The following is a 21,196-nucleotide window of genomic DNA, read 5'->3' as shown; positions in this document are numbered from 1 at the left end:
TGTTTCAAACTGTTTATCCAGTTATGAAGCATCCGGCAAAAAACACGTCATAATAAAAGCATGATTTAAAATAAAAGCTAGATGCCTGAAATTGAAGAAACTGAATAAAAATATATTACAACTGTATAGTAAAATGTAATATTCACTGTAATAACAATAATAATGAATAAAATTATCACAAGACAGCTGTTGAATAAAAGTTTGGCAAAAAAAAAAATGAAATTACATGTTGAAAAGTTCTATTTTCACTTGTTAAAAGTTTTATGAATTTATTGATTAGACACTATTTTTATGATGAAATTAAATTAAACTTTAAAAAAATGATCTGGAAAGTTCTGGAAAATAATAATAATTATTAAACTATAATTATTAAATAATAAAAAATAACTAAACTTCAATAGCACATTATAATATTAGCATATTTTTGCTGTGGAATCGAAATTGGTATCGAGAACTGTGAAATTTCACCGGTATCGATACCAAAACTGAAATTTCGGTACCGTGACAACACTAACGCTCAGAGTAACATAATACTTCACCATTAATCAATTTCATTATTATTGACACCTATCACGTCTCACATTTTTTCTTTCTCAGTGTTTCCACTTTAAAAGTAGTTGAGGTTTGAAAAAACGTGCCTCGTGATCGTGCTTTTTTTCTCCATTCTGTTGCGCTTCATATAGCTGTGTTGAACAGAACGAGTACTGTGTGAACTGCCCCATCTCATTTCCTATTTGGATCCGTATTTTGTCTTAAAGCAAAACATCCTGCTGCACACAAAAAAAGTCCATGCAGAAAATACCAGCAGTTTCAGGGCAATCAGTCAGCGACAATTCTGCGTATTCACATTGTGCAGTAGTTGGTTTGACCAAGTTCACTTCTGCATCCTTTGTAGACGACATTTCATTAATATTTTAAACGTAAAAGAAACTGAATATTTAATACATATCTCTAGCCTAGAGCGATAAAAAAAAATATGCTAACAAAAAAACACCATAAAAAAGATAATGTTTATAGACATTTTGGGTTGCGACCAGAGAACCTCTACCCTAGGGTATGCTTGAAAAGTGCTTGTGTACAACATTTTTGGCTGATCGATTAAGTAAAGTTATGACATCTCTTATACGTATAGATCAGGTGGGGTTTATTCGGGGCCGCAGCTCTTCTGATAACATTAGACGTTTCATCAATATCATGTCCGGTCGCTGCCATTTCACTTGACACCGAAAAGTCGCTTGATATGGTAGAATAGGATTATCTTTTTAAGATTTTGGAAATGTATGGGGTCGGGAGTACGTTTATTGGATGGATTAAGTTACTTTATAGACACCCGGTAGCGGCGGTACAAACAAATGGATATATTTCAGATTATTTTACTCTGGGTAGGGGCACTCTGCAGGGTTGCCCACTTTCCCCATTATTGTTCTGTCTTGCCCTGGAACCATTAGCAGCCGCGATAAGAAAGGAGGATGATTTTCCAGGGGTGGTGGCGGGAGGTGTAGCGCATAAGATTCTGCTTTACACAAATTATATTTTATTATTCATCTCCGATCCTTCTAGATCTATACCTTGCCTCCACAGAATTATTAATTCCTTTTCTAAGTTCTCGGGATACAGAGTTAATTGGTCTAAATCCGAAGCTTTGTCTCTGACAGCATAATGCCCCATAATGGCTTTTCATAATGCCCCAGACTCTGTATTTTGGGCGATGGGGCGGTCATCGATATTGAGAATAGACACATAAAGAGTTGGGTCCTAACCAGTGTCATGATCACCAGACAGATACTTTTAAGGGGATGGAGGTCAGCTGGAGCGCCTTCATTTCAGGAGTGGTGCTCGGAGATGGGAAGGGTGGTGGCCTTTGAAGAAGGGTCATTTAGAAGACTGGGGAAATTGAACTTGTTTGTGGAGAAATGGGGCAGATTTCTGACGTTGCTGGATGTGTGATTATTATAAAACATTCTTTTTTTTTTTTTGCGTATGTCTATAATCATGTACGACCACTGGGATGTCTTCGGGGGCCAGGGTGGGGAATGGGAGGGGTGATAGTGGGGATTAATTGTTGATTCTGTGTATATATGTTTTGTTTTTCTGTGTTCAAAATGTGAATCAACAAAAAATTGTTAATCAGAAAACTTGCTTGTGTAAATAATTAAAAAAAAGACTACATCAACGTGATAACATGGCACTTTCCACAAATAAGGGTACATTCTAAAGTATCGGTACCTTGAACCACATTTTTTTATAAAAATCAAATATGCTAATTATTCCATTATCCTCCAAGAACCAAAACACCCCCCCCCACACACACACACAAATCCCTAAATTAACCAATTTCCCCTTGAAATTAAAATTATACCATGTGTTATCATTGTCTTACATCACAAGCAACAAGTATGTGCAGTATCTCAATTTCAATTTCACCAAAAAAAAAAATTGTGTTCCATGACTTTTTAAGATTAACCATTATTGCCTTTGTTTCTGACTGTTTGTACAGTGGGTACAGGTTAATGGGTTAATACAGGTTAGTTTAATGAGTGGACAGAGTGCAACAGTTTGGCTCCAGAAGTAAAAATCCAATTCATTTTCTCCATAAAGAAATGTTTTAATGATAACATGTATACCTTTCAAGACAGACCTACTATGAGCTTAAAGACTGTCAAGTATGCTTCTGTAGAAGCCACAAATTGGTGTGATTTTAACTTGTTAAAAAATTTGTTTAATAGTCAAATTCCCAGTGAAAAACGAAAGTACCCAGAATCACAAAGAGAGATCCACCAATCAGAGAAGTCACAGCCACAATGGAAATGAAAATTGTGGCAGAACTCAGCAGTGATCGCAGTGACTGTGGAGCCCTGAATATTTCTATTTAAGGCCAGTTACATACTATATGCAAGTGCATGAACACAAAAACTTCTTGCTATGAAAAAAATGGCATGCACTTTCTTAATATTACAAGCTTGAATCTTATTGGCAGCCCACTTTTAATTTTATTTGTATTTATCTGTCCTCCTAGAAACTAAGATTTTTAAAAACTACTGTCTGTGTTAACAAAATGAGCAATTCTGAGGATCAGCTTATCAAATGAATTTGCCAGAGTCTGCGGGTGGGTGGCATGAAATCTCTGAAAGATATTGAAAGTTTTTTTGAGGCACTTGGAATCAAGAAAACTAGTGATCAATAAGCAGAACTGTATTTCACTTTGTTCTCAGAGTTGTCTGTCAAATTGTCTGTACTGTATTACTTTTGGATGGACAGAAATTCTGATTCCTTTGGCGTTTACTGGAAGACCTGGAGACTGTTGCGCCATTTTGAATCCTTTCGGCTTATAATAATAGCTATATAACACAATGTAAATAATAATACAAGCGCCTTAAAATGGCACAGACATTTTAAAGTTAACGATCACCTCGAGTACTGAGGTTTGTTCCAACCACAAAAGAATGCACTGTGCGTTTGTAATGCGCTGACCAAGAATTTGCGTCTGTCTTTGCGTTCATGTGTACAATGTGTTTCTGGACAAAGAATTATAAAAAAATAAAAATATTCAATATCCCTGCATGACTGCAATCTTGCTCAGGGAATACCATCCAGTAGGACTGGGCGATATATTGAGTATTCACAAAATAATCGCGATGATCTGGCTGGTGATATAAAATTGAGCAATATCATGAATATCACAATTTTAATGCACTTTTTATTTGCATTTTCAGTTTCCTGAAGAATGAGTCAGACTAATTTCACAATACTTCAGGGCTGCATAATTTATCAAAATAACATCAGAAACATGGTGTGGATATATGTGACTATTAAACTGCAAAAAGCTGTGATTTAACTGCATTACACTGTGTGCTTCAGAGTAAAGAGGTGACGTGCTGTTGTGTGTGCATGTGCAGGGCTTATGATACTCTGGGCTCTCAGAACGGTTCACATGCACTGTGAAAGCAAAGTAATGATTTTCAAACATTTGTAACTGCTAAGTTATTACACAAATCTAAAAACGCAACACAGTATAACAAAATTACAGAAACTGAAGAGATGAGAGCATTTCTCTAGATTTGCAACAAGGATCATTGTAATTTGTAAACTATAATTTTAGTCAAGTTTCACTTTTATTGTTCCACCAAAATAAAAGCTCCAGGTGAAGGTGAAATAAATATGACAGACATACTGTACATTACTACTGTAAAAAATTATTCTAAATCTCATAATAATAATATTAATTATTCAGTATTAAATTATAATAATAAACTTCACTAGGACCCACAATAATAATTTAGCATTATTCCTCATCATGCTTCTCAGAGGAAGTTCGAATTTGTTAAAAAGGGAGGCGCTCACTGATATTCTGTATATACAGTTGAAGTCAGAAGTTTACATACACTTCACAGATTTCATATTAGCAAACTGTAGTTTTGGCAAGTAATTTAGGACATCTATTTTGTGCATGACATGAGTAATTTTTCCCAACAACTGTTTACAGACCAATTGTTTCACTTTTAATTGACTATATCACAATTCCAGTGGGTCAGAAGATTACATACACTAAGTTAACTGTGCCTTCAAGCAGCTTGGAAAATTCCAGAAAATGATATCAAGCCTTTAGGCAATTAGCCAATTAGCTTCTAATTGGCTAATTGGCATCAATTGGAGGTGTACCTATGGATGTATTTTAAGGCCTACCTTCAAACTCAGTGCCTCTTTGCTTGACATCATGGGAAAATCAAAAGAAATCAGCCAAGACCTCAGAAAAAAATATTGTGGACCTCCACAAGTCTGGTTCATCCTTGGGAGCAATTTTCAAATGCCTGAAGGTACCACGTTCATCTGTACAAACAATAGCACGTAATTATAAACACCATGGGACCACGCTGCCATCATACTGCTCAGGAAAGAGACGCATTCTGTCTCCTAGAGATGAACATAATTTGGTGCGAAAAGTAAAAGTAAAAGCAAAGGACCTAGTGAAGATGCTGGAGGAAACAGGTAGACAAGTATCTATATCCACAGTAAAACGAGTCATATATCGACATAACCTGAAAGGCTGCTCAGAAAGTGTCCTCTGATCTGATGAAACAAAAATTTAATAATGACCATTTTGGCCATAATGACCATCGTTATGTTTGGAGGAAAAAGGGTGAGGCTTGCAAGCCGAAGAACACCATCCCAACCATGAAGCATGGGGGTGGCAGCATCATGTTGTGGGAGTGCTTTGCTGCAAGAGGGACTGGTGCACTTCACAAAACAGATGGCATCATGAGGAAGGAAAATGATGTGGATATATTGAAGCAACATCTCAAAACATCAGCCAGGAAGTTAAAGCTTGTTGCAAATGTGTCTTCCAAATGGACAATGACCCCAAGCATACCTCCAAAGTTGTGGCAAAATGGCATAAGGACAACAAAGTCAAGGTACTGGAGTGGCCATCACAAAGCCCTGACCTCAATCCAATAGAAAATTTGTGGGCAGAACCGAAAAAGCATATGCGAGCAAGGAGGCCTACAAACCTGACTCAGTTACACCAGTTCTATCTGAAGGAATGGGCCAAAATTCCAGCAACTTATGTTAAGAAGCTTGTGGAAAAAGTTTGACCCAAGTTAAACAATTTAAAGGCAATGCTACCAAATAATAACGACGTGTATGTAAACTTCTGACCCACTGGGAATGTGATGAAAGATATAAAAGCTGAAAAAAATCATTCTCTCTACTATTATTCTGACATTTCACATTCTTAAAATAAAGTAGTGATCCTAACTGACCTAAGACAGGGAATGTTTTCTACGATTAAATGACAAGAATTGTGAAAAACTGAGTTTAAATGTATTTGGCTAAGGTGTATGTAAACTTCTGACTTCAACTGTACATGTTTATTTGCTATTTATACATTGCGAATCAGTTTAATTTTACCAACTTTGCTTAGCGTGTCTCCCTCCCTCAGTGCTACCACACACGCAGCGGGTGAAGGAGAGAGAGAGAGAGAATGAGGGCTCTTATTCAAGTGATTGTGAGAAAAAGGCACTTTTTCATGAAAACATAAAACAAGTAACTCTGAACAAACACTGATGTTCACAATAAGTCTGAAAATGTCTATTTGTATCTTACCTCAGTTTCAGTGAACTTGTTTACATTCAATTGATCTGTTCACTGATGAAGTTTCTTAGAGGTGGATACTGTTCGAAATAGATACACATAACTCGCTCTGGCTTTCAAGAAACAGGAAAAATTCCCGACTTTAAATAAATAAATACAGGTGTGGGACATCTGCATTGTAGGGATGTACATGCAGATTTCAGATATAAAATCAGTGATTGAATGACTAATGTATGCTCACTGAAAATAGATGATATTCTATTAAGTCAATAGGTACACTGAAATGTTTGGGCATAGCAATATGGCGGTGCAGTGGCTTCTCAGTTATGACGTCTTCAGCAATTCAATTCTATACTATATATCAGTGGAGGCACTGCACAAGACACAGAGGGAAGCAAGAACAATCCTGGCGCCTGGAAGTGATTGGTCGACCTTGGCCAGCAGCTAAAATTTATTTTCTGAGGTCATCATTACGTCCTTGAGGCCGGACATAGTGTTATGTTCGGCATCAGCTAGTAAAGTCGTAATAATTTCCGTTGACCCACTCCATCCTTATCCGGGGGTTTCTGGAGAGGGATTGAGTGGAGAAGCGAAACCATGCCAAGCTAGCCATTGGAGGGGCTCGCCTTTCACATCACTCTCCTAATTAATCTGTTGGAGGATTAGGTTTAGGGATAGGATTTGGAGGGGTGGTAGGCATATTCTGAAAGCTTGTCTTTTCTAACAGAGAAGGGGCCTTGGACGTAAAATAGTACTGCTCACTGGGGGGGTAATCGAACCCTGGCTGCATGGTATGACCAGTAGAGGAGGAATGTCTTGATGAGAATGCAAGAATGAGAAGCAGAGGAAAAAAAATCCCAAGTCCAGCTGTGGGGGGTGGCAGGGAGATGTCCCTGACCGCAACCCCACCACCAGAAGATGTTCCGGGATTAATGGGGCAAAACATCTGTGATTGGTGGCTCCCGGCTGATGACCCCATAGCTGGATGCCTGAAGGCACTGGTGGAGGTGCGGCATGCAATAATGGCCAGCAGTTTTAGACAGCTACCTGTGTATCTGATTAGTATGCTGGGAGACCAGAGACTACTGTGAATACTTACCCTACTGTGTTACATTACCCACAGGTCCTCATACAGGGGACACCCTAAACAACCAGCACAATACAAGGAAAACAGCCCAGTGGTCCTCTGAGAGGTGGGATGGAAGATGGGCCAATTAGGATGGACTTTACGGACATGCCTGGAATGGCCATGGTTAATGAGCAAAGGATCCTTAGGAAATGCATTTGCGGGTGAATGAGGGTAACGACTTACAAGGGTCTGCGGATTCATCAAGGAAGGATGATATTTGGCAGGAACAGCCAGACACAACCTTGTACTGCAGCAGCAGGTTAGACAAGGTGGATACAGAGCCCAGTTGAGCACCACAGCACTACTGAATCCACTGTTGTTGAGTGACATCAAGAAGACCAGTACTGCCATCAAGACAAGTTAAGCCCGCGAGGTGAGCCACAGGAGAATACAACCATCGACCCTTGGAACAAGACTGAGAAGACAATGAGAAGGAGCCAGGGAAAAGGAAACTAATCAACTGGCCAAGATCTTATGATAATGAAGCATGGAGCAGACTGGATCAGGACCTGTGCTCCACCTTGGAGAATATACTCAAGCAGAAGGGTGGAGGCTAAGCTTAACATGTTTAGTGACTTTGTTTATGAAGAATGTGTGTGTAGATTTGGTGAAGCGTTAGTGAGGAAGAGGCACTGCATGGAGGGAAGCAAGATTAATCCTGGTGCCTGCAAGTGATTGGTAAATGGTAGTCGACCTTGGCTAGCATTGATTAGTTATAGCTGTCGTTGAAGTTTCGACTGGAAGAATAACAATAAAGGATCATCAGATCAAGAGTTCTGCCCGACACAGAGATAAAGTAGTGCGATATTAAATTTATTTGAATGAATTAAAAAGCTGTACAAATAATTGGAAAAATGGGCATGTGAGTTTTTTCAAGACCACATCCTCTGTAAAAGCTCTGAATTTCAATGCGCAATCTAGAAATAATAATAGCCACAGAATGTAGAAGAGCTGGCACTCCTAAGAACATATAATATTTAATTTCCATTATTTGTTATTTTCACATTAATGAGGAAAACCAGCATTGCGGATGTGACAGTAGTAAAAGACTTGCATGATCAGTGGAAAACCATCCAAAAGACTCTGAAACCTGCAGACTCTGACCCTGAGACATCTGTATGGTATCCATTAAGGCTGTACGATTGATTGAATTAAAAATGAAATCCGGATGTAGCCTAACATGATTACTAAACTGCAATAGCCTGTTTAATAAAACAGTCCTTATTCAGTGCTTTAGTCAGCGATATGTGATCAAGAGGCTCCCTTTAGCGGGTGTACTGAGCAGCACAGCAATATTAGATGATGTTTATCACATTACAATTAAAATCACCATGCCTCATCTTTCTGGACACCTTCCCATGGATCCCGGTTTCTTCTCTCCCCCTCTGTGCAAAACATAGCCGAATGTCAAACCATACTTTCCTTACAACCGTTATAGCTGCTTAAGGGAACAATGCAAGTGCATTCTTAATTATCTCCAGGTCGGACTTAGTAATATGGGGCTGATGAACACCGGTGTCTCTTCCATTTTTTTCCTGTAGCATTTCACAGTTGATTTAAAGACAGCATTGCATGACTTGATGATCTTGTGTTTTGTGAGCAGACAGTTAATCCAGGCCCTGAGACTCAAGACTTTCTACACAATATTAACGACCGGAGGTAGTTTGAACAGAGGCATAAAACCCTCATAATTTCTCATTACAGAGGACAGAAGAGTAGGCACATTAATATAGAACAGTGATTAAAACTGACTGGAACTACCTTTACATTAAACGGTTTTAACACACACATTTCAGCCAATCAGAATAGAGTATTCGAATAGACAGTGGTATCGTTTTTGAACACCTTATCCAAGAAAGTTTTAGTAAAATATATACATGTTGGCAAAGATTGCTTATTATAACTCTGGTTGAAATGGTGGTTGCTCTGAAAAAAAAAAAAAAAAACTCTTTAAAAGCCATTTCTGAGCAAATGCATAATTTAAATATACACTGCCTGGCCAAAAAAAAAGTCACATACTCATTTTATTTCGTTGGACAACCTTTAGCTTTAATTATGGCATGCATTCATCGTGGCATTGTTTTGACAACCCTATGCAACATCACTACATTTATTTCCATCCAGAGTTGCATTCATTTTTGGCTGAGATCTTGTATTGATGACGGAAGAGTCAAACTACTCTGTAAAGTCTTCTCCAGCACATCCCAAAGACTTTCAATGGGGTTAAGGTCAGGACTCTGTGTTGGCCAATTCATGTGTGAAAATGATTCCTCATGCTCCCTGAACCACTGTCACAATTTGAACCCGATGAATCTTGGTATTGTCGTCCTGGAATATGCCCATGCTGTCAGGGAAGAAAAAATCCATTGATGGGATAACCTGGTCATTCATTACATAAACATAGCCGTGAGTTCTACTGTCAAATGTTTTTACGATGTGACTTCACCATGAGTTTTAGTGATCTCCGATCACGGTCATTCAAGATTTTTTTCTGACCACATTTCTTCCACGAAGCTGACGGTTCACCGCTATCCTTTCAGGTTTTAATAATGTGTTGGACAGTTCTTAACTTAATTCCAGTGATTTCTTTGCTTGATGCAGGCCAATAATTTGCCCTTTCTGAAACACAGTAACATCTTTTCCATGACCATGGGATACTTCTTCCCACATGGTTGTTTAAGAAATGAGAAGCTACACACTGCATCAGTTAGGGTTAAAATAATTGTTACCAGCTGAAACATATTAATCACTGCAATAATGATTCAATCATAGGCTCTTAAGTATCTGCTTATTTAAATCCAAACGGCAACTTTTTTTTGGCCAGGCAGTGTATATAATATTGTCAACAAACTGAAAAATATCGAGATATAATTTTTGTAGCCATTTTGCCCAGCCCTACCACCCAGTCATTCTGAACCTAAAAACACAATTTTCAAATAATAAAAACTGTGTGCTCCTGCACCATGGTCTTGGTAAATATTCAGAGCATTGTGTGAAAGAATGCATAAGAGAATGGCAAGAGTTTATCCTCGTGATATCCAAAGAGATGTCCTTACTGAAATTAAACATCATTAGCAATGTGTCCATTATTGAAACTTGAAACAAAAGACCTGGAATTGAACAGGATTGTACCAGCAGCACCGCCTCATTGGCCAATTTGGCACAAAGGCCCTTACAAAACTTAGTGGATAAAGAACTCTGCAGAAATCTCTGGAGATTACTAATGGAAAAGTTCTACACAAATTCCACCATTTGAGTCTTTGTTTATTAAATAAGTTTGGTTAATTTAATATTTTGGGCTACCAAAAACAATACCACTATTCTTAAATCAATTCAGCAGATTTGCAGAGACTAAATGTGAAAGTCTTATCAGATTCCATCTGGGTCTGGACATGAGTATTACTTGATTGTCTAGTATGAATGCTGCCAGTTTAAACTCCTCATTTGCATTGTAAACTACAAGCCAGGTACAGCAAACATCTGCAAATGACATTTGACATGCTTGACTGAATTTATCGGCCTCATGATCTTAAACTTTGATTCAAAGGATTTTGCTTAAATGTTTAGAATAAGTTTTGTAGACAAATAAATTGCTTATATATGATATACGTTACAGCCCAAATTTGCCTGTAAAAGGAGTTGGAGAAGCAAGAGAAGCAAAAGCAGCCAGCAAAAGTCCAGCAGCATACATGGGAACTTCTCAGCCTCATGAAAATGACAGTACATGATAGTGGCACCATGCTTGCAAAATGACATTACGTGGTTTATTACATGTATCGTGGCAGTTCAGAGGCTAAATGTCCACTGTGTGATGCTAAAAGAGGGTTAAGTGCTCTCCCAAACAGACGAGGTTAAGGCTAATGCTCTATTGAGTTTAAAATAATAAAACTTATAGTTCTTCCCTACCCTGAACCTTAAACCTAACTGATACCACCATAGCTGAAGCAACTATGCCATTTTATGGTGCTTCTATGAAATTTTCAAATCATATTTCGACTCGCATGCTCTTCAGAACTCTTAACCCAGTCTGTTGCATTGCAAGTGCAACGCTCTATACCACACAACTTGATCTTGATCGAAAAAGCTTGTAAAAGTAGTTGGTTATGTAATGCAAAGGTTTTTTTTACTTTTTATAAATAGGCAATAAAAACGTATAGCTTTACACAGTGCAATCTTATGACATCTAAACACTTAAGTGCATGACTTGTAAGGAATAGGGCGAAAAGTGCTTATGAACAGATAATCTGCTGATTTCCTCGTATATAAGGGAATAAAAGTAATTGCTGTAGTGCATTATTGTTTATTTCACCATGAAACTTAGGCAATACAAACAATGAGCAACATAAATTATTGTAGATAAAATAGTAATGCACCTCAATGAGACCCGGTTGGAACTCCTTCATTACGGTTTTAAAAATCATCACAGGACGCACATGAAGTTAGTTGAGAGAATGACCAGAGTGTCTGGCTTTCAAAAAGCCAAAATATAAGAGTTTAAAATTTTTTGGTGTTATTTCAAAACTATTAACTAAAAGTAGTTGTGTCCAAACTTTTGACTAAGTTCCCAGAGTTACAATACACTACCAATTTAAACATGTGCTGATAAACAAAACATGTTTTGACAATGAAAATGTATCTGTTGTAGGTGAAAGAAAGGGTGGATGGATGAATGTCCTCCATTAAATGTGCCATAACCCATCTAGTGAGGAAAAAACTTCAGACAGGTGAGGTGAACAACAGACAGAGAGAGATCCGAGGCTGATACCTTTGAGCAGAGCAATCTACAATTTATGCAGTGTGAATATATACACTAAAAAGGCAGCTATTTTCCTGCTGCTATGAAGACACTTCTCAGTCAACATCCCCAACACACCTGCAGACAAACAGTGACCAATGAAGTCAAGCCTACTCGCTTTCCTTCATTATTACTCATTAGAGTCATCCAATATAAAAAAAGCGTGTCTAAAGAATGCAATGAACAGCAACAATTCAGATGGAAATGCAGAGCGGTAGGTGCTACACACAATCAGAAACAGCACAATGTTGAGGATTTTTAGACATTTAATTTTTATCATTCGTTACAGTGTTTAGCAATAATATAGTTTTTATCTGACTTTCTCTGTATTGCTGTGCCGTGACTGGTCAGGCCAAGTTTCTAAGTACTAGAAAAGAGTCATTAACATGTAGATGAGGGTGGTTATGCATTCATGTGTTCAAATGCACACATCTGTCTGATGTCAGAGTTGCAAAAGTAAAGAACTAGTCTTTTTGCAGCTTGGTTAACATCATTTTTGGAAAATGTTTTAAGCTCTGATAGATGTTTGTAATTCCTCAACAGGGCTCTCTTCTTCGTACAAGGATAACTCTTATCTAGATTTCATTTTTGGCTATTTAACCCAATCCTAGATTGTTCCCTTCTTCAAAGATCTTAGAACTGCCGTCATAGCAACAGGTCGGTAAACTCAAACCTACTGGTAAACAGGTTTATTGAACTTTAGCATGATTAACATTTTTAATATTGAAATAAAAACAAAAAAGACAATGCAATTCAAAATAAATGTAACAGTTACACATTTAATTTTATTCACAAATTGAACAGTGCTACTGTTGAAAGCTCTCACTAAATATCTATAGGCCTATAAATTGATTTTATACAGATACAATATCTATTTTAACTTTAATGTATTGGCCTACATTTTTTAATTATAGTTAAATGCTATATGAAATGTATTTCTTCAAAACATTTCTTATACAAACGTATGACTATAAATAAATACATGATTTACACAATATTTTTTTTTTACTTTAGCAGGTGTGTCTGTTACAAATTCCTGTTGAAGTCGATTATGTAAATACCATGTTATCATATCCATTTACCAAACGGCACAAAATTCACAGTTTTAATATTATTAAGTGTAGTATTTGTGCTAAATATCTCAGCTTAGTAGGCTGCCAAACATAGAAAAAGCCCTTAGAATGGTACATTACCTCTGCTGAATTGAGCACGTATAAAGTATATTCTATCTATAGTGTATTATGAAAATCTCTCACCTGGCTTTTGTCTGCGGCTGTCCCTGCCATATACTGTAGGGTTAGCAAATGCAGCTGTGCCGGATGACGCGGCTGAAGATGCTCGACCTCCAGCAGCATCAGCAGCAGCAGCAGCAGCAGTGTGCCGGGCAGAGATTGGAGCACGAGAGGGTTGGTAGTCTCTGGTGCTTTCGCTTCCGAGGTAGCCGTTCTGAGCTTCGAAGACCTGCATTGAGGCCTCTCTTATATTCTGTTGTGGCTGCAGTGGTCGGGCTGAAAATCAAAATATCAAATAAAAATTAAAACAAAACCGAAACAGAAACAAAAATGTCAAGTTTTGTTATTAAAGACAGATGAAATACTATGAAACACAATAGAGCACAACAGTGACTGGCCACTTTTTCAGCAGACTTCGTTCTAGATGCATTTTCCCCATTTATTTTCACAGAGATTTGTACAATATCTACTTAAATGTTTCGTTTTTTATACCTCAGTTACTAAATACTCCCGTTTTATGCCATGAAAAAAAATTCTGGGTTACAGTGAGGCACGTACAATGGAAGTTAATGGAACCACTCCGTAAACGTTGATTCACTCACTGTTTCAAAAGTATAGCTACAAGATCTAATCATATATGTGGTAACTAGGGCTCTCAATTGATTAACATTTTTTCAGATTAACAATTTTTATTGATTCACATATTTGAACATAGAAAAAAAACATATATACACAGAATCAACATTAACCCCCACTATTACCCCTCACCCTCCCAATCCCACCCTAGTCCCCAACAACATCCCAGTGGTCGTACAAGATATAGAAACACACAATAAATAAATAGATAGATAGATAGATAGATAGAAAAATATAATAATAATAATCACACATCCATAAATGACAGATATCCACCCCATTTCTCCACGAACAAGTTAAACTTCCCCTGTCTTCTATATTAATCTTCTTCAAAGGCCGCCACCCTTCCCATCTCTGAGCACCACTCCTGAAATGAGGGCACTCCAGCTGACCTCCATCCCCTTAAATGTATCTGTCTGGCGATCATGACACTGGTTAAGACCTAACTCTTTTTGTGTCTATTCTCAACATCGATGACCGCCCCATCGCCCAAAATACAGAGTCTGGGGCAAAATGATACCCGAGTGCCAATACATCACACACAAAACTCTGAACCTTCAACCAAAACTCCTGGATCTTCACACACCCCCAGAAGACATGGGTTATGTCTCCATCCTCTGACTGGCATCGCCAGCAGGTGGGTGTGTCTTTAAGACCAAGCCTATACAAACTAGAGGGGGTCCAATAGAACAATGTAAAATCCTGAATTGCATAAGGCGCACCCTTTTATCTCTAGATGCAGACTTGACATTTTTTAGAATCCTAGCTCTCCCTCCTCCAATTCCAAGTTTAAATCTTTCTCCCATAATCTCTTGAGAGAAGTTGAAGCTCCGTCCCCCAAACTCTGAATCAGCAGGGAGTAATACACCGATGCCTCACAACCTTTTCCGAAAGCAGTAATCACCACTTCCATAGTATCTGCCGCTTTAGGGGGGGTGTATGCTATTCCCAAAAATATTACAGAGCAAGTGGTGCAGCTATAAATACCTAAATGTTGAACCAAATTTTCAAAGGATCTCAACACACTACTCTCATATAGATCACCGAGTGTAGTAACCCCCCTCACAATCCACTCTGACCAGCAGAAAGGGGACTTGTTAATACATCATTTGGGGTTCAGCTATAAGCTCGAGGCAACATTTAGATAAATGTCCAAATTAAACACTCTGGACACTTTTGTCTATACTGAGTGCAAATGCGAGATAACGGGGTGTAACTTAACTTCTCCAATTTGTTTGATAGAAGGGCTTTGCAATGGCAAAATAGAGGCAAGAACTTACTGTTCAAAACAAAACCAGGGAGGGGCTCTTTCAGGTGGAAGCGACCAATGAGCCAAATGTCTGAGACCGAACGCATAATAATAAAACAAAATCTTGGGTGGGCCTAGCCCACATTTGTAGGTCAGCCTATGCATCTTACTGAAATGTAATCTGGGACGTTTCCCATTCCAAATAAGGACTTTGCTATGCTATCAAATTGCTTGAAGTAAGAGAGGGGGACATCTACAGGGAGAGACTGTAGCAGGTAGTTCAATTTTGGAATACAATTCATTTTAATAACATTAACATTCCCAATCATCGATAAATGTAACGAAGCCCACCTGCCCACATCGCTTGAAAACCTTTTTATTAAAGGGACAAAATTAACTCTAACTAAATCAGACAAATTTGCTGGGAATAAAATACCCAAATATTTAATGCCCTGTTTGGGCCACTGGAAGGCGCCTGGCTGGAAAGCCGTTACTGGGCAGTATGCTGTCAGAGCCACAGCTTCGGATTTAGACCAATTAACTCTGTATCCTGAGAACTTAGAAAAGGAATTAATAATTCTGTGGAGGCAAGGCATAGATCTAGTAGGGTCGGAGACGAATAAAAAAATATAATCTGCATAAAGCAGAAGCTTATGCGCCATACCTCCTGCCATCACCCCTGGAAAATCATTCGCGTTCCTTATCGCGGCTGCTAATGGTTCCAGGGCAAGACAGAACAATAATGGGGAAAGAGGGCAACACTGCCGGGTGCCCCTACCCAGAGTAAAATTATCTGAAATTAATCCATTTGTTTGTACCGCCGCTACCAGGTGTCTATAAAGTAACTTAATCCATCCAATAAATATACTCCCAAACCCATACATTTCCAAAATCTTAAAAAGATAATCCCATTCTACCATATCAAACGTCTTTTCGCCGTCAAGTGAGATGGCAGCAACCGGTGTATGATCATTCGCCACTGACCATATGATATTAATGAAACGCCTAATGTTATTAGAAGAGCTGCGGCCCCGAATAAACCCCACCTGATCTATACGTATAAGAGATGTCATAACTTAATCGATTAACCAAAATTTTTGACAATATTTTAACGTCCAGCTGGATCAGGGAAATTGGACGGTAACTGTTACACTTGCTTGGATCTTTGTCCTTTTTAAGAATCAGACTGATCCGGGCTTGTGTCATGGTTGGCGGAAGCTTTCCATTCTTTAATGATTCCATATAAACTTCTAGCAAAAGTGGAGCCAGTTCTGTAGCATAAGATCTAAAAAATTCAGCGGCAAAACCACCTGGCCCTGGAGCCTTGCCTGTAGGTAAGGACTTAATTACCTCGTCAAGCTCCTCCAAGGTTATCTCAGAATCAAGAGAATTGTTTTGCTCAGTCGTCAGTTTAGGGAGTTCTAATGGTTCCACAAAGTTTCTAATATCTTCATCAGTAGACGAAGACATGGAACTATAAAGATCTCACCAGGGCGTGATCTGAGACTAAGATGTTTCCAATTGAACAATCAACAACAGATGAAATGAGGGACTTAGATATAAAAAACAAAATATCTATTCTAGAATAAATCTTATGGACTGATGAAAAAAATGTATAGTCCCTACCAGGTGTTTTCAAAAGTCGCCAAATATCTGCAAGACCAAGATTTTTACACATCCTGTGAAGCGTCAATGTTGTTCTAGGGGGCTTACACACTTTTGCTTCACTATGATCAAGAACTGAGTCCATCAAAAGATTAAAGTCTCCTCCCAATATTATATCATAAGGGGTGCCAGCGGCTTGCAACATCCCTTCGAGGTCAATAAAAAAGCCCTGATCATCAACGTTAGGTGTGTAAATATTAGCCAAAACCAACCTTTGCCCCTGAATTTCTGCTGAAACAATAAAGATTCTCCCTAATTTACCTTTAATCTGTTTGAGACATTTGAATTGTAGATGTTTATTTATCAATATAATGACTCCCCTGCTCTTACTTGAGCCAGCACTAAAGAAAACATGTTCACCCCTTATCTTCCCAAATTTTTCAGCTTCCTGTGGGGAAAGACGTGTTTCTTGAAGAAACACTATATCACATTTCTTATGCTTAAGAAAAGAAATAAACTTCCTTCTTTTTATGGGGTATCCCAACCCATTCACATTCAATGTGGAGAAAGATAACCCACTCATATTAATATCTGACATTTTGATATAACAGAAAAAATTAATTGTGTTTCAAAAATAAGATTATACAGACCACATTCCAACATTAGTGCAACAATCAAACTACGAACCAAACATACAGAAAAAAGAAAAACGTGTGCATTAACCACGGACATGACAGCGCCAACAGCGTCAATCCCTCTAAACTCAAAAGGTCCATGTACGCCTACGAGAGCCCCCGCGACAACTTTGCCATCGGATTTCTCAAGTCCGGTGCTTCTGCAAAAATTTTGTAAGGCAAAATTACATAACAGAAAATACTTTGTAAAACAAACCCCAGCCAATAGGCAGAGTAAACACAAAGAATGTGTAGATTCATTCACAGAACTGTCTCGAAGGTGCGATCCTCCACAAAACAAATTCCAACCGATATAAAGCCGTTCAGTTTCCTCGGACAGACAAACAAATGTTCAGTGAGCCGGCTGTTTATGAGTGCAGCAGATGACGTAATCATTCCAATGTCCCGCAAAAATACTCCACAAAACAAACTCCAGCCAACAGGAGGCATAAGCACAAAGAATGAACAGATTCATCCACAACTGTTCCAAAGCAGTGTCATTCCACAAATCAAACTCCAGCTGCTAGGCGGAACCAGCACAAAAAGAAACAAAACAGATGTCCCGGTTCCTCGGATGGTCAAGAGTCAAATTCACTCGGAGGCCGCATAAAAAAAAATACAACGTGACTTACTCAGTCCATCAACTTTATAAAAAACATTCTTTGTGTGGGTATGTAGATAATTTTGTGGCCATCCCCAGCATCCACTCTCAATCTGTCCGGGAACCCCAGTGCAGAAGCGATCCTCCGTCACTGCAAAATTTTCTTGAAGGAGAAGTGCTATTCCACAAAACAAACTCCAGCCGCTAGGCAGAACCAACACAAACAGAAACAAAAATGGCGCTCAGCTTCCTCAGACAATCGAGTGTATGTTCAGCGAGTCAATCCACTCACATGAGAAACACCAAATGGCTTACTCACTCCAATGTATTTATAAAGGACAGTGCTTGTTTGGGACACGTAAATACTTTGCGGCCATCCTTCGTTTCTATTCTCAGTTTGGCTGGAAACATCAGTGCAAAAGCGATCTTCCGTTGATGCAAGTGTTTTTTACACAATTATTGTGATTCTTCCAAGAAAGCTTTCCTTTGCCCCTCGCCTCACGCAACACAAGATCTTTATCGGATGATCTCAGAAATTTGGCCAGAATTGATCGGGGCCTGTCTCCCTCAGCAGATCTGCGAGCTGGGACTCTGTGAGCTCGCTCGATTTCCAGCTTATGGCCTGTTATGTCGAGCAGATTCGGGAAGAGCTCATCTAGGAATTTCACCATATCTCTGCCTTCTTCATGCTCAGGAATTCCAACAATCCGTACATTATTTCTTCGGTTCCTATTTTTTAGATTTTCCAGTTTTTCCAAAATGTTTCCCAAGTCTATTTTGGTCGCGAGCGAATTAGCGGACAATTCCCTTTCCGATGACTCCAGATAATCAATCCATTTCTCAACATCTGCCACTCTTGTAACCAACTCGGAGAATTTTGTTTCCATCGACGTAATCGATCGACATATTACAGCGAGATCCTCCAAGTCAGCAACAATCTTTGTCAGCATCACAAACATGTTGGATGGTTGACACTGAATTTCCCCGGCCGCGCCATCCAAATCGAGTCCCAGGTCTGCAGGCCCGTCAGAGGTTTCAGCTTGAGCACGTAAGTGTCTTTTAATGTCTCCAGAGTCTGAAGATTTTGACATCTTTGCCATGTTTACCTCAAAGATCAAATATGTAAATGGATGTATCGAATCTCACTGGATTATAACAACTAAAAAGTGCGCAGAGCTCGTCGCTCACACGTCTGCTCCTCGCATGGCGTCACGTGACCTCTATTTCCATATTCTTGATCATAAGCCTATCATTGGCCAACAGTCCACAGCAATCCATTTTGCAATTGAATTTGTAAATCTGTTTGAGATAGATTATAAAGGAATTTCTAAGGGTGTGTCAATGTACACGTGTCAAACGAATGCTCTGGTTGTGTTACGAGTTTTTAGGTCAAGTTAAACGTAGTTTGAAACTTAGAAAAACATGTGTTGGGGGGCCTGGGTAGCTCAGCGAGTACTGACGCTGACTACCACCCCTGGAGTCATGAGTTTGAATCCAGGGTGTGCTGAGTGACTCCAGCCAGGTCTCCTAAGCAACCAAATTGGCCCAGTTGCTAGGGAAGGTAGAGTCACATGGGGTAACCTCCTCGTGGTCGTGATTAGTGGTTTTCGCTCTCAATGGGGTGTGTGGTAAGTTGTGCGTGGATCGCGCAGAGTAGCATGAGCCTCCACATGCTGCGAGTCTCCGTGGTGTCAAGCACAACGAGCCACGTGATAAGATGCGTGGATTGACGGTCTCAGAAGCGGAGGCAACTGAGACTTGTCCTCCGCCACCCGGACTGAGGTGAGTAACCGCGCTACCATGAGGACCTACTAAGTAGCGGGAATTGGGCATTCCAAATTTGGAGAAAAGGGGATAAATTATATATATTTTTTTAATAATAGAAAAACACGTGTCGAGTAGGGTTGTAACGGTTCACTCATCTCACAATTTGGTTTGGTTCACGATACTGAGCTCAAGGTTCAGTTCAGTTTACGATTCTTTAAACTAAGCCTGAATCAAGAAAAGTTTAGGCTGAAAGTTTTATTATTATTATTATTATTACTTTAAAGTAGGGCTGAGTGGTATATTGACTTTTTAATGTATATCGATATATTTTCAAACAAGATATAGGATGAGACAGTACCGTTTATATCGATATAGTTTGATGTTGTGTTACATAACCTGTTTCTTCCGTAAAGCCGTGCCGTGTTTGCATCTCTCCTCTCTCACACTCTCTACGCAACCCCGACCCTACTCGCTTACAAGTTCTCTTGCAACATTGAGGGAGACGCAGCACCAGTTCACACTGCCGAAGAAGACCTGGTTAGTAAAAAGAAAAACAATGGTTCAATTATTTGGAGATGGTCTGGATTTAAAGATCAGATGAGCAGCAAAACAGCTGCACGCTGTTTGACTGACAGGCAGATTGTGTGTGTGCGGCGCGCTTTACATGCGCATGTGCTCCAAGAATGCTTACGCCTTAAGGGTCAAATACATTTCAAAATTCCGCCAAAATGCCCATCTTGGTGAGGTGTTCATGTAAAAAAAGAGAGTTATGTTTAAATTGAACATAACATTGGGGGAAAGACTGATTTGTATCTAAATGTACGACTTGTAATTTTAAATGTAACCTAATAGACATGCCACTGTCTAGTGTATCCTTAATATTAATCAAACAACAATAACCAGAAAATGACAAAACCACTCACTGCTGTTGGCTGGATAACTTTACTAGTATAACTCTAGTATAAAAGTATTAAAGTATTATTCACACAGGGAAGACCAGTAGTAGTTTTATGTCAAATTCATTCTGAATGTTTAATTGAATACTTGATAATATGCCAAAAAAAAAAAATTTGCACTGTTATTAAAAGTTCTATATGATCCATCAGAGATGCAATGAGATGAAAAATCAGCCTAGAACAGGGCAATGGTGACACAAAATGTATATATTAACTAGTATTTAGCCTTGCTGAAAATATGGAATAATGTTACATACATATGCTGCTTACACATTGTCACTGATTACATGAATTTAAAATATTTTAAATTAAAGCTGTATTTTTTCTAAAATAATATTGTCTCTGATTACATCTAAATATTCTTTTCAAAAATACAAATTTAATGGAAGTGCATGCTCATCCAGTTAAATAATGTCCCTACTTAAATGTACTGATGGAATCAAAACAGACATGACATTTGAC

At 38.7% G+C, this 21,196-nt stretch overlaps 1 protein-coding gene across 6 annotated transcripts in view; it reads right to left on the bottom strand.

Annotated features, from left to right (window-relative positions):
* The window catches only part of sun1a (Sad1 and UNC84 domain containing 1a), a 95,686-nt gene that overhangs the window by 43,193 nt on the left and 31,297 nt on the right, over positions 1-21,196 (bottom strand). For all 6 annotated transcript variants that reach the window (XM_051673867.1, XM_051673869.1, XM_051673865.1 and 3 more), the window contains one exon: positions 13,271-13,522. In XM_051673867.1, coding sequence (XP_051529827.1) covers positions 13,271-13,522 — 252 coding nt within the window. The remainder of the gene's footprint in view (positions 1-13,270; positions 13,523-21,196) is intronic.

Source organism: Myxocyprinus asiaticus, chromosome 36 (genome assembly GCF_019703515.2).
Source record: "Myxocyprinus asiaticus isolate MX2 ecotype Aquarium Trade chromosome 36, UBuf_Myxa_2, whole genome shotgun sequence".
Classification (NCBI taxonomy): domain Eukaryota; kingdom Metazoa; phylum Chordata; class Actinopteri; order Cypriniformes; family Catostomidae; genus Myxocyprinus; species Myxocyprinus asiaticus.
Note: the sequence above shows the minus strand (reverse complement) of the source record. Positions and strands in the feature narration are given on the sequence as shown.